The sequence below is a fragment of the Salvia hispanica genome, chromosome 6, assembly GCF_023119035.1.
Source record: "Salvia hispanica cultivar TCC Black 2014 chromosome 6, UniMelb_Shisp_WGS_1.0, whole genome shotgun sequence".
Taxonomy (NCBI): Eukaryota; Viridiplantae; Streptophyta; class Magnoliopsida; order Lamiales; family Lamiaceae; genus Salvia; species Salvia hispanica.
The window spans coordinates 16,374,813-16,391,408 of NC_062970.1; the positions used below are offsets into that span (position 1 = coordinate 16,374,813).

The 16,596-nt window shown below is 34.3% G+C and overlaps 2 protein-coding genes across 2 annotated transcripts; both read right to left on the reverse strand.

Annotated features, from left to right (window-relative positions):
- Positions 1–1,566: 1,566 nt before the first annotated feature.
- LOC125194800 (uncharacterized protein At2g29880-like) lies at positions 1,567–4,630 on the reverse strand. Its single transcript, XM_048093022.1, has 4 exons — positions 4,586–4,630; positions 2,398–2,569; positions 2,228–2,304; positions 1,567–2,142 (listed from the first exon to the last, which is right to left on the reverse strand). The coding sequence occupies exons 2-4, from the start codon at positions 2,567–2,569 to the stop codon at positions 1,567–1,569; spliced, it is 825 nt and encodes a 274-aa protein (XP_047948979.1). The 5' UTR covers positions 4,586–4,630.
- A 2,821-nt stretch (positions 4,631–7,451) lies between these two features.
- Positions 7,452–9,612, reverse strand: LOC125192170 (probable indole-3-acetic acid-amido synthetase GH3.1). The gene is made up of 2 exons (XM_048089674.1): positions 9,124–9,612; positions 7,452–9,034 (listed from the first exon to the last, which is right to left on the reverse strand). Exons 1-2 carry the CDS (start codon positions 9,543–9,545, stop codon positions 7,684–7,686), a joined length of 1,773 nt encoding a protein of 590 aa, XP_047945631.1. The 5' UTR covers positions 9,546–9,612; the 3' UTR covers positions 7,452–7,683.
- Between the last annotated feature and the right edge of the window lie 6,984 nt (positions 9,613–16,596).

A 16,596-nucleotide genomic window follows, 5' to 3' on the forward strand; every position in this document is an offset into this window, starting at 1 on the left:
ATGCTTTTTATGGTATGATCAAAATAATTTTTCGAAAAATGTTGACAAAGGTGGCCGGCATTAGTAAAGTTTGGGTTCCTCGTGTCCGGGCCACGGCCAAAAGTAGGGGACACCTCTTCCAAATTATACCCACATGCAATTTCTTTTATTTTAACTATAAATATTTTTACAAATTAGTGTAGCATTTCACGTGGGATAACTAGAATCCCATTTATTGAAGTGTAATTGTCAAGTGAAGCAGAAAACAAAACAAATCAGGTTCATTTTTAAATTGATTGATTATAAAAAAGAAACGAGTTCGATATTTTTCATCTAGAAGTCGAAAGAACGAGGAGGATGAATGAGAAGATAAAGGATGCGCGTAATTATAAAGATGCATTCTAGGTTAATAGTAACATAATTAATACTATTACTAAACGAATTATATGGGCTTGGGTAATAGTAATATTCTTTCAGAATTATATGGGCATTTCTATATAATGTTTAAATGTGCTTAATGAATTTAATAAATGAGAATTAATTGTATTTATCATGTGTTTTCAGAAAACTGATAATATAGTATATTTGTCTAGATTAACAATAATTTTAATAAATTTTAATTAGTAATAAGGATTGTAATTCATAGATATTGGCTTCACGTAATTAATTGCGTTATCAATTATTTAATTTTAATCTATTTAATTAATTAACTAACGTATTTAATTGGTTTCATTTACTTAAAATTACACGATAGTAGTATATGATAAAATATTCAATAAAATGGTAATACCATTTTTAATACAAAATTTTACGTGTAAATATACTCTCATTTAAAAATGAAATGTTTCATAAAATGGAAATAACTTCATTTCTACTTTTTCTTATCTCTTAGGGCATGTTTGGTTGTCAGGAAAGTAAAGGAAAGGAAAGTTGGCAGGGAAAGTGATTTCCAGGAAAGTGATTCCTAGTAATATGATTCCCAATAATTTTACTTTCCAGTGTTTGGAAAACGTCAAGATTTTGAATTTTATATTAACTTTAAATACTAAACTAAAAACTACAACAATTAATCAAAATATATATATATATATAGGGAGATGATCAAAATAAGAATGCATTTAAATCCAAAAATGCAGCCCAAATCTTGACCCTAAGATTAGATGATCTAATGGTCAATAATTAACCAAAAATACGGAAGGTCATAATTAAGTAGTTTTAGGTCATATTATAAGATTTGGGTTTATGTCATATTAAGATCATTTTAGGTCATGCTTTGTTAGCATGACCTAAAAATAAACTAACTATGACCTAAAAATGCCCTACGTATGACTTTGTTCTACGTTTCTGTAGTTAAATCTGGTCTTCATAGATCAAAACCCTATATATATATATATATATCATCCTTCTAATATCAATAATGCTAATTAAATATAATTACTTAAATATAATTCTCATTACATGCATCTAATAAATTATGAAAATATAGAAAATACAATACAAAACTTACTTTAAAAAAAAAACACGGATTGAATATAATTAAAAAAGCAAATAATGTTTAGATAGTCAATAACATGAAATTGAAGAAGTCTAGTCTTGTAGCAAAAACGTATAAAAGTAATTCCATCCTAATAGTTCTATTAGAAACATCTTTTTCGCCCCTTCATCGTGAAGAGTGAAAAAGTAATCTAATAAATCAGGATCTCGAACAAGTTTCATTGCAGCTTTTTGTCTCTGAGAATCAGTTAACGCTTCAATCTCTTGCAATTTCTCATAAAGCATACGACGGTTGTCTTTTTTCTCTTTGTCACCTCCGGTAACACTTTCCAGAATCTTGTTCATTTGATCATTCGACTTATCCATATGCGCAGCAAACACATTAGTCATTCGCTCCAAACTTGATATGAAACCATCTGAACTTCTTCTCCTCTTACGATCAAGTCTTTTTGAAGTTCCTTCGTCGCGAGGTGTAGTTAATGAAGGTACACCATCTTCACCAGATTCTCCATCTACTTGATCTACATTTTCTTCTCTATCTAATTCCTCGACTACATCTACTAGAACTTCAGCATGTAATCCAGCAGCTCTATCTTTACCCCATACAATTGATAGTTGATCAAAGTAAGGGAAAGACTTGTTTTTCATGAAAGTACAATCTGGATGGCTCTACACACAATAACACAATTTCATTATAATATTTCGTCATGCAACAAATAAATAAAAATGGAATAAGAAATATACAAATTTTTACCTTCAAATAATCATCCCAAACATCCGCACTTGCAGTAACACATTTTCTTTCATCATCCCAGCCAAAGCCACTCAATTCTCCATTAGCACGTACATTATAGATAGCATGATATTGTTTTTTCAGTAACTTACAACGAGATTCGATGTGTGGCTTTTCTTTAAGACCATTACCTGGAAGCTTTTCTTGTAATATTTTTTCCAACTCCTTTTGATAACCTTTCCTCAACCCACTTCCACTTTCACCATCCCAATTCTTACTCCTCTTCAACTCAACAATGGATTCTACGAGTTTTGCATCTTCTTCAATAGTCCATACATGATTACTCTTTCCTCGGCGAGCCATCTGAAAAATTGATAGAAACAAGTACTGTACAATTCTCTTATATGAATGAGCTTCAAACATAAATAAAAAAACACCAAAGAAGCAAGATACTGAGATTCTTGATATCAAACATGAGCAAATATACTAGAAACTAACATACATGTTATGATATAAAAGATAAAAAAAAATCAAACTGAAAGCTAAAAGAATTTATCGGATAAATCAACAAAAAGATATTAATAACCTCAATCAACACAAAATGTCAGATTGCCACTTGTAAATTCAGATATTATGAAAGAAAAAAATAAAATACTAATATCAAGCAACATGTCTACTTTCCATCCACTGACTAAACATTTCATTAGCTAAATTATATCTCCAATTTGTCCACTCTTGAGTTGGTTCAACAGAAGTAATTGATTCTCCATCTAGTCCAATAGCCTCTTCTTCATTTCGCAAATTGTCACCATAATCATTTTCAATAGGATCAACTGGCATATGTTCTCTAATGTGATTTTGAAGAAGACAACATGCCATTATAATTCTTCCTTGTTGCTTGATTGGATAAAAATTTGGATTCCTAATAATGCCCCAGCGCATCTTTAGCATACCAAAGCACCTCTCAATAACATTTCTAGCTGATGCGTGCTTCATATTAAAAAATTCTTCTGGAGTTGTTGGTTGACGCCCATTCCTCCATTCACTAAGATGATATCTTTGCCCTCTAAAAGGAGCAAGAAAGCCTTTGCCATTTGTGTAACCCGCATCCACTAAATAGTAGTAACCTAATTTTAAAAATTTATTGATTAGATTATTCATATATATTGAATTAAAATTTTAAAAGTGTCTAGCTACGTACCATCTTGTATTGGTAACCCATTTCTTCTACTTAAAGCATCTCGAAGCACTCTACCATCTGCCGCTGAGCCTTCCCAACCCGCAAGTACATATATAAATTGCATGTCTTATGAACATACTCCTAAAACATTTGTAGAAGTATGACCTTTTCTATTGCGATATCTAGGTTTATCAACCTCGGATACTTTCACTTCAATGTGGATACCATCAAGAGCTCCTATGCAATTCTACAATTTTAACTCAATCAATATTAAAGATATTTGTTTATATAATGAAAAAGAAGGTGTTTTTAGGATACCTTAAACCATTTCCATTTCGCATCAATTGAATCCTCAGGTATAGAGGAGGGAGCTTTTAGTAAATGACCTTGAAGCCTAAGAACCGCATTGAGTACCCTATTGAAATACCTACTAATTGTTTCACCTGACCGCATGAAATTAGTTTTCATTGTACGATTCTTTTGATGATGGGCTAGGATGTACAAAAATATAGCAACTTGCTCATCAACTGTCAGGTTATTCGTAGGTCTTAGTCGTCCAATAGTTCCAAGCATGTGAACTAGGCGCCTAAATGTATATCTATCCATACGTAATTGTTCATGACATGTGGTATCACTCTCATAGATCAGTCTGTGAATGTAACGTGATCGGTCAATCTCACTTACGGAATATGGGGTCTTTAAATAATATTTTCGATAGTGATGTGCAACAATAGCTCTAATCATAAGCATCATTAGCTTCAATGTATCCATTCTCTTCATATGCGTACTAATTAGAAGGAAAAGATGTTTTCCCAAATTTGATTTTACTTTCATCATCCTTCCCAAGAGACCCTGAGAAATTAAACTAGACATAACAATTTTTAAAAACTAAAACAAAATTATTTCTAAACAAGCCTAATATAAAGCTGATAAGAATAAATAATTAGAACTACAACAATAGCTTGCACATATTCACAAAAAATAATCTGAATTGAAAATTTGTGACATTTAAAAGCTATACACCATAAGATCTCACGGACATAACACATTTTATATACATAGTACAATACAAATATACGTGTATATATGAAAATACAAAACAGAAGCAGTCATATGCATATATACGACTCAGTGCACAAAAAATTGTAGAAACCTAGAATATAAATCATAAATTTCTTGATAAGAAGCAAAAATCTTACTTGTTATTGAAGAGAATTTGGGCAGAAATTTGACTGACTGCAAATCAAAAGTGAAAGTGTGGAGAATAGAAAAGAACCGCAAATAAATAGAAGAGAAGAGAGGATTTTTTTTGCGTATATTTTTTGCTATCTTTTAAAATCCTCAGGTTTGGAAAAAGAATAATTGGGTTAGGCTAGGGAATCATAATCCGCGTATTTTGCCCAACTTTCCACATTTTTAGGATTCTGATTACTTTCCTAATTTCTTTAAAAATCAAACAAACATTGGAATTTAAAAATTGAGGAATCAAATTACTTTCCCTGCCAGAATCCGGGCAACCAAACGTGGCCTTAGTACTTTATTCTTTCCTCATTAATTCACAAATTAATCACTACATACAATCATGTGCCGAAAAACAAATGTTTCATTTCTAATGGGACGGACGGAGTATATATTTATTATTTCATAAAATTATTTTATTAGTATAAATGGGTTGTGCATGCATCGCATGGATGTGATACTACTGTTTTTAAATCAAATAAACTACTCGATTAATTATTGAGCATCAACAAGGTAGATTATATTGCTCCACGTTTGAATCAAATTTGAAATAAAATATAACGAGAGAGAGAAAGAGGACATAATTTATCAATCTGTGGGTTCAGATTGTTTTGTTCCAATAATGGGCAGCTTAGACGGTCGTATATCAATAATCCAGAAAATGCCGAAGAACTGTTATAAAAAAGAAAACAAAATTAATTTCATTATTGGATATGATTACTAATATTGCTCGGATTTTTCACTGAAACGAAGGGCCTTTTAATTTTCTAGCTAGTCATGAAGCAGCTTGTTCTTTCAGAAAATGTGTATTAATTGCATTCACATGCTCTTTCTAATACTCTTGTCTGCCAAGATCTAATGCATTTGAAAGCTTATACTTTAATGAATAAATAACAAAGGCACTACAAGTATATAATTTCAATTTATTATATATCCATGCTGAAGAGGAAAAATGCATTTACCAATTATCTTATATTACTATTACTGATATAGTGTACAAATCAATTGCCTATGAAACTAATATAACTAGTTGCATATGGTGTACAATTATTGAATGTTTCTATTTTTATATACATACACCAAAATATTAATACACGAGAAAATTTTGGTTGAATACTGAATGGGATGAAAATGGAACCCTAGTACATCCTCCGTCCATTATAATTTGTCACCATTTGACTTGACAAAATTTTAAGAAATGTAATAGAAAGAGGTTGAAAAAATTAGTGGCATATGTGAGTCCTAATTATATATATAAATTTATAATAAAATGTGAGTGAGAACGAAATAGTGGAATGTGGAATCTACTATCAAAAATGGAAAAAATGAAAGGTGACAAATTTTTAAGTACGAACGAAAATTAAAATAAGTGACAAATTTTATGGGACGGAAGGAGTAATAATATTGTCTTTTATCAAAAGTCGGCAAGAACAATTAATTAATTTGTTTCGACTAAATATTTCTTAACTGTAATTAGTTTTAATTTTACCCAGCAGTCATTGACATAAACCTTTAATTTATTTTGCTTTGTCTGCAATTCATTGGTAAGTCAGTGGCAAGGTGAATCACATTTTATATGTGCTTACTTACGAGATATGTTTTACCTTGCACTTCATAAATTTATCCATAGTTTTTGGAATATCATTACATATGAGGAGACTTATTATAGTGGCATAATTCCTACTAATTACTATGAATGTCCAACATCATGTCAAGTCGAGAAATAAAAAAAATTTAAAGTTAGATGTGAAAGTCTAAACTATGGAGTAGTAGGTGACCTAAAGACGACTAGGAAATAATACTAGTAGAGTTCTACTCAATTTTATTAACAAATCAATTTTTAATTTCAATTTCAATTTCAATAACAACCCATGTTGGGTGCACTAGTAGTCTAGTACTCATGCTAGTAGCCTAGTATGCAGTACTCGCAAATATGTTGGAAATTTAATACTACTATAAGTTCAATTAGAAGGTTTAATTTGGGTCTGTTCTGCAGAAGTTTCATGCTTAAATATGTAAAGTTATGCGACGATTTAAATGTAATGTAAATGAAAAACTTTATATGGTACTATGTTTAAAGCATGGCATGCACAAAGCCAATTTTATCAGCTCACAAAAAATTTATTTCATTTCATCCTTAAAATGCATATGCTATAATTTAATACTCCCTGCATCCTAGATAGTTTAGTATCACTTTGACCGGACACGAGTTTTAAGAAATATAATGAAAAGTGAGTTAAAAAAGTTAATGAAATGTGGGTCCTAGTTTTATAATAAAATGTGAGTTAGTGGAATATGAGGTTCATTATCCAAAATGGTAAAAAGTGAATTGGGACGGAGGGAGTAGTCATTTGCTAGCAGTGGGGAGGGGGCACTAGGAATCAAGATGGGCGAGAGGATCGTTCCAGGCGGGGAGAACGCCGTGAGATGTGCAGTGGTTCCTGTTGCGGAAGCGATCGCGCTCTTTATTTTATAAATATAAATTTATATTATAAATTTTTTGTTTTAATATGTTCTTAAGTGAAAAGTAATATTTCATTTGGAGAAAAGTAATATGTTTTAAGCGATGCACAAAGTTGGTGTTATATAAATAAAATGCAAGTGAAGAAGAAAATAGATACAACATGTGAGTGGCTATAGTGATGCACAATAAAAATGCATTTGAACATTTGATTTTTGATAAATGATAATGATATACTCCGTAGTGAAAATAAAACCCCCATTTTGGGGAAAACTAAGAAATCCAGCTATACAATTTCATTCATGAAACGCAATTTAGTTAATAACATGTTCCATTTTTAATCAAGATTTGAGTAACAATAATGATAAGATAAATGAAGAACATTATTATTCGTCTTTTGAAAAAGGAGTATCTGGGTGTCACCATAATCGTTGCTTGGACGGAAGAAACAGTTGAGTGCATTGAAGAAACCCAGATTACATCTCTTTCACATGTTAACTGAACCTACCATCGCTTTCTACTTTACAAACGTAATCACAATTAGTACAAAAATCCCCAAAGAGAAAAATGAGCATTAATTGACTTGTGATGGCCGCCCTACCGGCGTCGGTGTGGTCCCCAGTGCGGCAGGGAAGGGCTGAAGTGCGTGGAGACGACTCGCGAGTCGAGAAGCTCCATGATGGGCGTGAAGCTCACGCACCTCGGCACCTTGTACTGGTTGATCGACGCGCCCCTCGAGATTGCGTAGTCCATGAGCTCCTCAAACGTGCCGTTCCGCACCACTCTTATCTCCAGCGGCCCGATGGACCCGTCCGCCACCCTGCACTGGCGGTACACCGAGTTCATCGCCTCCTCCATCTCCAAACAGCACCTCTCCAGCACGCCTCCTTCGGGGGCCCCACCCAGCAGCTCCCAATACACCACGTAGTGCCCCGGGATGGTGGCCGTGTCTGCGTAGCTCGTGTACTCCACCACGCTCGTCGTGCTCAGCAGCCTCGACGCCCTTTCCACCGCGGCCTGCAGCTCCGCCTCGTCCGTCTTGTCCGCGTCGATGCTCAGCAGCACGTTCTTCCTCCGCACGAACTGGAACTGCGGCGCCGCGTTGTGGAACCCCGTCACCCGCAGGATGTCGCCCACGCGGTACCTCGACAGCCCCGCGTACGTCGTGATCACCAGCTCGTACTCCCTCCCCACCTCCACGTCAGCCAGGTCCACCAGCCGCGCCGCCGAGTTGTTTTTGCTTTTGTTGTTGTCGTGGGGCAGGAACTCGAAGTAGGCCATGTTTGGCATGATGGTGTAGGATACCTCCGACGGGTTGCACATCGGGTTCAGGTTCAGCCCGAAGTAGCACTCCGACGAGGCGTACATCGTGCACGCCTTCGGCAGCCCGCCGCTGTAGTAATCCAGCGTCGGAATGTACTGCGCCATGGCGCCGGTCACGATCACATCCAGGTATTTTGTGTTGGGCCAGATTCTCGTGATGATCCGCTCCCAGTTGTCCTCGGAGCACTCCGAGACGATGAAATCGGCGAGTTCCGGGTCGGGTCGGAGAATCCGGGTCATGCAGTGGCGGATGGACGGGTCGGTGACCTTGGGGTTGAGTGACCCGGCCCGGATGTCTTGGGCGAGCTGGTTCCAGTTGAGCTGGAGGAAGCGGATGGCGCGGAGGAGGCCGGAGGCGAAGACGGCGCCGACGCGGAGGACGTGGTGGCGGTCGTAGAGGCCGCAGAGCATCTGGGTGTACATGCTTTGGAAGGAGTCGGGGCAGAGGATGGCCTCGTTGGGGCTGGTGTAGACGTTGTAGGGGTCGTGGGGTCGGGTTTTGAAGTGGTCGCTCTTGTAGTAGCTGGTGAGGACGGGTCGGGCCACCAGCCCGCTCGGTGTCTTTGTCTCCGACTTGATGAACAAGAAGTAGAGCCCCTTGCCTTTGTCTAGTCCGCTCACGTATCTGTTTCATTAACACATGCATTTTCTTATTCATCACCCAAAATATATTTGAAAAAATAGGAGATGGTTGAAATTGTGGAAAATACTCACAGGTTCATAACGGGCATGAGAAGGCTGTAGAGAAGCTGGCGACGGTCCAATTCCTCTTTGATAGTCGGCATGAGTTTTCGCTCACCAGCTGAAGTTCCAGAGCTGGTGAGGAATTCGGAGACGGGGTGAGAAGATAGAATGGGGGAGCGATCGCCGTCCGCGATTCTCTGGATCAGGGGGTGGAGATCTTCGTAGGTGACCATGGGGATTTTGGATTTGAAGGTGTGACGATCGGTGGCTCCGTCGAGATTGAAGCTCTTCAGATACTCGGTGTCGGCATTGCGGGCAAGGATCTGCGCCAGCACATTCTCCTGAACGGAGTCGGCGTTGCGTGTCATCTCCTCGATGAACTGAAGGGCCTTTGCGTCCTTTTCGCATGCCGGAGGGCCCAAGGGAGACGACAAAATCGACTCAACCGCCATTACTTACTAACACAATCTTTATTTCTAGAGAGAGAGCTATTTCTTTAATTTGTCAAGGAGAGATGGTGGTGGTGGTGGTGGTGTACCCAGGATTGCGGATATATATAGGGGAGCAAGGATGACACGTCAGCGCAGCAAATAAACGTGCATTGAAAGAGGACGCGGGCGGATTGAAATGTAAAAAACGGGGAGGGGACAAGGTGGGGGCCCGACACGTAGTCTCGGCTGCAATGCTGGGGTGACAGTGGGGCCCAGGGGGGCCACGTCAGGCATCCAACCAAGCGGCCCTTTTCCGGTAAAGATGTTGGTCCGCGACAGCGACGGTCTGCCGGCGGCCTCGGCAACTCCCACTGTTGCAGACAGCCTTCGTCACATATGCATGTTTCTTTAATTAATCAACCTAATTTATATTAACATTAACTAATTATATATATTGCTAATCCATTTGTTTATTTACTGCATCATAGAGGGCACGACATTGCCTCCCATTAAACTACTACCCCTATCTTGCTTACATATTTAAACTACTACCCCTGTCTTACTAAAGTCAGTTAGTAAGTGATTGATTCACTAGCACAATTGAATATTTGCACATATAATTATGTATGTGACTGGAGATGGATAGATATGTAATGCTTACTTTTTCTTTAATAGTTAACTCACTTACTAATCAACACATTGTATTAAAAATATCACAGACACATTAAAATGTTAATATAAATGTGTGTTAACATTTTAATATATTGTGTTGACATTTTAAATATCAATGTCAACACATGTATTAAAATATACTCTATCAACTAAGTTTATATTGACATTTGTTATATACTGCGTTGATTAGTTAACAGAGTTACCAACTTGTCACACATCTATATATTTTTATATGAAATAGACAAAGTAATAATGAGTGGGTTATAATATGTTTTATTTGGTTACATTAAGAGTTGGTGCAGCTATTGGTATGGAATAGAATACATTGATGCACAGCCTAAAATGGCAGTGTGGGGATACATATCTTATATCTACCCATTTGTATAGGTAAAGGTCAGAAATATCAATGGGGCAGAGTCATGTTCATCACATTTTATGTTACTCTCTCTAGCTAACTAGTTAGAGTCACGCATTAATGCATATCTTAGACAGATGAGATGTGACAACTAATGCGTTTGTTAACAGAGTCCACAGCTTAAGCAACCGAAATTGCTTTATGCCCCGGTCATCACTCGTTGGATTAACTATATATCCTGCAACCAATGGATGGAATAGCCCTATAAATTGACTAAATCATTTTCACCTTAAAATTATCAAACATTTGTTTAAAAAACTTTAGTAGTTTCAGTTTTTCCTTTAGTTATCCAATCACATTGAGCTTGATTATTTTAATGTTCTCTTGATTATTCGTGTATAGCTATTGACTTTGGTTATACATGTGATTTGGATTTTTTATACAATTTTGTTGTGTTCCATTTTATGTAATTTTTTTTTTTTTTTTTATTGGAAAGGTTTTTTTTGCTATCCCTTTTGTTTTCTTGCGGTATATAATTATATCCCCCTGCCCATAATGAAAGCCAAGTTTGCCGTCATGGTTGTGCAATGTAAAAAAAATAGGGTATAGTTTTATAGTGAAATGTGATAAAAATTGTTAAAAAAAATTTTTAAAAACAAATGGAATTTGTTTACAAAAAAAGGGAAAAAAAAAAAACATTTATTAGTGAAAATGAGTATAATTCTAAAAGTAATTCTCTTTATGGGTATTTTGGTTAACCTTTTGCAGTTTTATCTTATCTAAATTGTTAGTACTTCAATCTGGCTCCCAACCTTTAATTGAATGCCATTGCGCAGGAACCGAGCTAGGGGAAAATTTTGATTAGTTAATAACTATAGGTTATTTTCCTGAAAAAGGGGTAATAAATAAATTTTACGAGTAGTTTCTCTAACTTTATACTGATGGGGAAAAAAAAATTAAATAAAAAATTAGAGCGTGATAAATGCATTCATGCATACATAGATTATAAAAGCAGGTGGCCGTCTATTGGGGATCATTTGGCGTTCCTTTAATTAGGGGGCGCTATCAACCAGCTTAAAAATTAATACAGTCTTAACCCAAACTAATTAAAACCACTTGTATAATCCAAAATCTTGAAACCTGCAAAATAAAAATTTAAACAACCATTGACGATAGTGCTGTTTAGAAAATACTGTAGTAGGAGTATATAAATATAGATAAATATTTTTTAATAATAATAATAATAATTAAAAAAATAACTACTTGGGGTGAATTTCTAGCAGAGATCCCTGGTTCGAATAAATTTCATTTATTTTACTCTATCTCAGGAGTAATTGTTGCTTGAATAAATAGAGATTCGAGTTTATCACACGACTTAATATATTTTTTCTTTATAATTAAAAAAAAAAAAATGGAAATAAAAAGGGTAAACAAGTGAAAAGGCGATGATTATTAAAAAAAGTGGGTCATTTTACAACTACTCTCTAAAAATAACTTATATAGAAAAAACTAATTATAAATATTTAACAACTGCAATTATGTGTAGATTATTTAATAACCGCCCTAATAATGCAACCGGTTTTAAACCGGGGCCGGAGGGTTCAATCGGGCGGACCGAAACAGTGGTCCCTCCGGGGTTGATCCCCAAAAACCCTTAGTGGCTTAAAACGAAATGAGGCAGAGGAATTGAACCAGGCCCAAAATAAAAAAACCAACACCCCACCATCCCCAGGGAATAAATATTTACTTAATTATTTTTTTTTTAACTGATAATTTTTTGCCCCCCTTAATAATTTGTGTTTAGGTTTATACTTTTAAAAAAATTTTTAGTTATGATATGTTTAATTTTAATTTTAAGCCACTAAATTTTATTTTTATTGATGTAATATGGAGTATATATTATTAATATAGTTTATTACTCCATATTTACTAATAATTCAAGTTTAATTTTATAAAAATAACAAATAATACTTTTAAGTATATATTTACCCAAATTAACAAAAAAATATATTTGTTTTATATATTGTCTATAATATTATTTCACCATAAATTTTTTGAGATAATATGAATTTTATCTATTTATTATTTTAAAATATGTACTTTTTGGCTACATTAATCAAAATTTTATATATTTAATAAATATTTAAATTTTACCATTCACTTACTTTAAATACTTTAATATTTAATTTACTTAAAATGTTTAATATATATTTTTGTTTTTGTTAATAAATTGTAAATTTTCTACTAAATTTAATATATTTTGTAAGATCTTTTTAAATTTTTTATTTGAGGGAAAACTTAGGGGGAACCCCGGGGGACCGGGGTTTAACCGAACCCTTTGTCTTAGGCCCCCGATCCATTTTTTAAAAAATTGAATGCAACCGACTAAGCACAAAATAAAAAACAACATGTAATTGAGCATAATCTTTTGGGTTGGCCAAAAAATATATATCCCTTTTTCCGGGCTGTGCTTTAATGCCCTGATTGTTAAATCTAGATGAAAAATAGTAGTAAAAAATTTAAAAAGGGAAAAAAGAGCCAAATATACTCAATTAATGCATTTAGAAATTGGGATTCAATTACAAGCTTTTTGTCTTTAATTTTTATTTATCACTATATAAATAATAAAAAGGTAAAAATCATAAATGGTATACAAGGGATATATCAAATGAAGTTGTGCCGTAAACCTATACCAGAATGAAATATAGGTGACTCTTCGATAAGATCATTGACAAAATCATAATTCAAATAAAATTCGATTAAAGTACACTCTTTCAAAGGGGGAAGTAGTTTTGGAAGGGGGGGAAAAAGAACATTGATGGAAGATTAGGGCTCGGGAATATGTACATTTTGATTAGTTGGTTTTTGTTAATTTATCTATCCTAATCTATCTTAGTTTTTACGAGCTATAATTTAGTTCATGGGGCTTAAAAACTGCGGGGTACAAATTTTATTATTGAGTGATAATTCATGTATCATATGTAATTAAAATAAATAAATTTAGTACTACTACTTTTTTTAAATATTGATAATCCAATCTTCAATTTAAATTTTAATAACTCTGAATTAGTAACCAGTATTATTTTATAATTCTTATTAGTCCATAAAAGTAGAGGGAAATTCAAAAAATTTAGTCGTTATGGGTAGATCAAAAAACTACGTAGTACACAAATTAAAGAATGTGTTCGTCTTAATGATCAATAAAATACTTCTACAGTAATTAGTTTTTACCGTACAAAAAAGTTAAAATACGTTGGTTTTGTAATTCGTGGAATATATGAACAATCTCTCCCTTTTACGTGGCATATAATTCGGTTTTTTTGACTTCTATGATAAATCCAACAAAAATAGGTAGAAAAGTCAAATTAGTTTTTTTTCCATATTTCAATGCAAATCCCATTAAGGAAATACTTTCAACTTTTAGGTAATGAATTTTAAGCGTACTTCAAAGATTAAAAAAAGAAATCATTTTGCGACTAAACTTACCCTTCATGCCCCAAGAACCTTTCTTGTTCATATCAAAACGAAAAATTTTTAACCTTATATTCATAGATAACATGATATGTTTACTAGTCAAATGTAAATGCCAAAGCTCAACAAATTTAAATTTTCCACTATTACCAGTTTTTTTTATGGTTAGGTTATGGGGACAATTTCAATTTGGAAGTTTGACTTATAGTTCAACAAAAAAAAATCAAACATGGTTTAATTTATGTATTTATGATGCAGGTGGACCAAATCCTCTTTTCAAGATAATGGGCATTGGGTAACATATTTTTTCAGCCATCGCATGTTCGCATTTACGAATGATCGTCATACCACATTCTGATTTAAGAATTTGGGTTTTATTCAGGATCTTCCGTTTCCATAAAAAAAAGGACTTTCTATTTTTAAGCTCATAAAAATATGGGCTTTCTTTATGGAAATTATCCCAATTTTTTACCCCCATAATAATTGGGACTATCCACTAACACTACTTTAACTCCCTTTTCCCCTCTTCCTCTTATTTTCCAATTTTCTTTAATTTCCCCGTGTGATATCATAGGGCCATATTTTTAAGGGTTTTGGGAATTTGGTGGGTAAATTTGGGTTTGGCTCAAAATTAATAGGAATTGGCGCTTCAATTTCATTAGCGAGGCCCATTCCTTTTGTTACTGGCATCCCGTTTTCGTCCCAGCTCTCTTTGCTTGTCCTCACGATGCACGCCAGGCTTACTCCACTGGATCACCAACATAAAAGTCGATGTGGGTTGTGCTCCATGTGGTGTTAAGTGTTGATGCGCTTTCACTTCACTCATTCTATTTCTCTCACTCAACTCTCTTTTTTGACGAATATGTGCTCTTCCTTATCTCTTTCTTTCTCTCTACATCCATGGCTTACGCGTAATGCCCTTCCCTAATTTTCTGTTATAAAATTTTTGCATTAAATGCTTTTAATGCTATGGGGTATGTGGATTAATTGATGAGTGATTTAATTACATGATTTCTTTGTGACTAATTGCGTTTTGGGGTTGAGATTTATTTGAATAGTCAAATATATGACGTGGGTGTTGAACGGTCAAAGATGTGGAAAATAGGACGTGACGTTGAAAGGTCAATGTGTTGAAAAATGAGGTGAAAGTAAAAAAGGTTGATTTTGTGTGAATACTTTGATGGAATTTAAAATAATTGTGGGGAATTATTTCCCAAGGGTTGAGTGAGATTAAATGATTTTCATAAATATCCTACACATATTATTGAAATTTTCGACCCTTATTATTATGGAGAAGGAATCCTATTTTCTTGGATTTAATTATTTGCTTGGGATAATTATCCAAATTAAATCCCAAAATCCATATTCTATGGAATTTTCGAACCCCACCCATTTCATGGAGATTTTCAAAAAACCCCTTATTAAGGGAAGAAGGAATTATTTATTATGTTATTTGATCCCTTATTTATTCTCCTCCATGAATAAATATAAATATTCTAGCATATCTTACCATATCTAAGAAGATCTTGCCATATCCATTTAAATTAGGATTATAATTTAAATCCTAGGCATAAAATTGTCTCCATAATTATTTGGGAGGATTTATTATTTTATTCATGTGATATTTTATTCTACTTCGTAAAATATCCAAATAAAATCATAAGTTAAAATTTAAAAAGCCTAGAATTCGAATTCCCCTAATTGTCCCCTAATTCACGCATTTCCACCATCAAATTTTTCTCAAATCTTTAATTTATTTAATTAAAGATATTATATCTTGCACTCTATAAATAAGAGAGAAACCTAACCCTAGAAATCATAATTCACGCCCCCTCTCTTGAAAAACACATTCCCCACTTCTTCCACTTCTTCTTCAACTTGTTTTCTATTTTATTCAAGATCTCTTCATTCTTTACCAAGAATTAAAGTTGAAATTTCAAAAATTTTGGTTGAAGAATAAAGGCAAAACCCATTGTTCTAGTTGTTCTATCAAGAAAATGTATTTTTATATTAATCTTTTCCCCATCAAACCCCATTAATCGGTGTTTTTGAACCCCCTTTGCATATAGATCGAGTGAAAGGGGAAACCAATTGATGAATGGGATGCATATGTGTGTGTGAGTGGATCGTGTTTTGGGTGTGGTGTCTCGAGGGGGGCGTTGTTTGAAAAGGGTGGGGATGGTGTTGTGAAACACTCATCGGAACTTTTGATGATGATCTAAGTTGTTTTGCGAATAAAAGGGATATGATAATTAGATATTGTTTTTAAACATGATTTTAAAAACCAATTAAGGGAAAGGGAAACGGGGAACAGCATGATTTTAATCCATGTTAAAACCCGATTTGTGATACATAAATTTAAAGGTGAAAATTTTTCCCTGGGCATGATAGCAAGGAAAAAGAGTATACTTTAAGCTAAGCCGTCGAGGTGGGCTTTTTTTTTAAAATAAGGGACTGTCCAAATCTTTAATGATGAGAATGAGATCCGTGTTATCATGTTATGATTTGTTTTTTCGGTTTTTCCCCTTGTGGCTATGCCACTATTGGGGTTTTTCCGGAAATTTGGATCCTCGT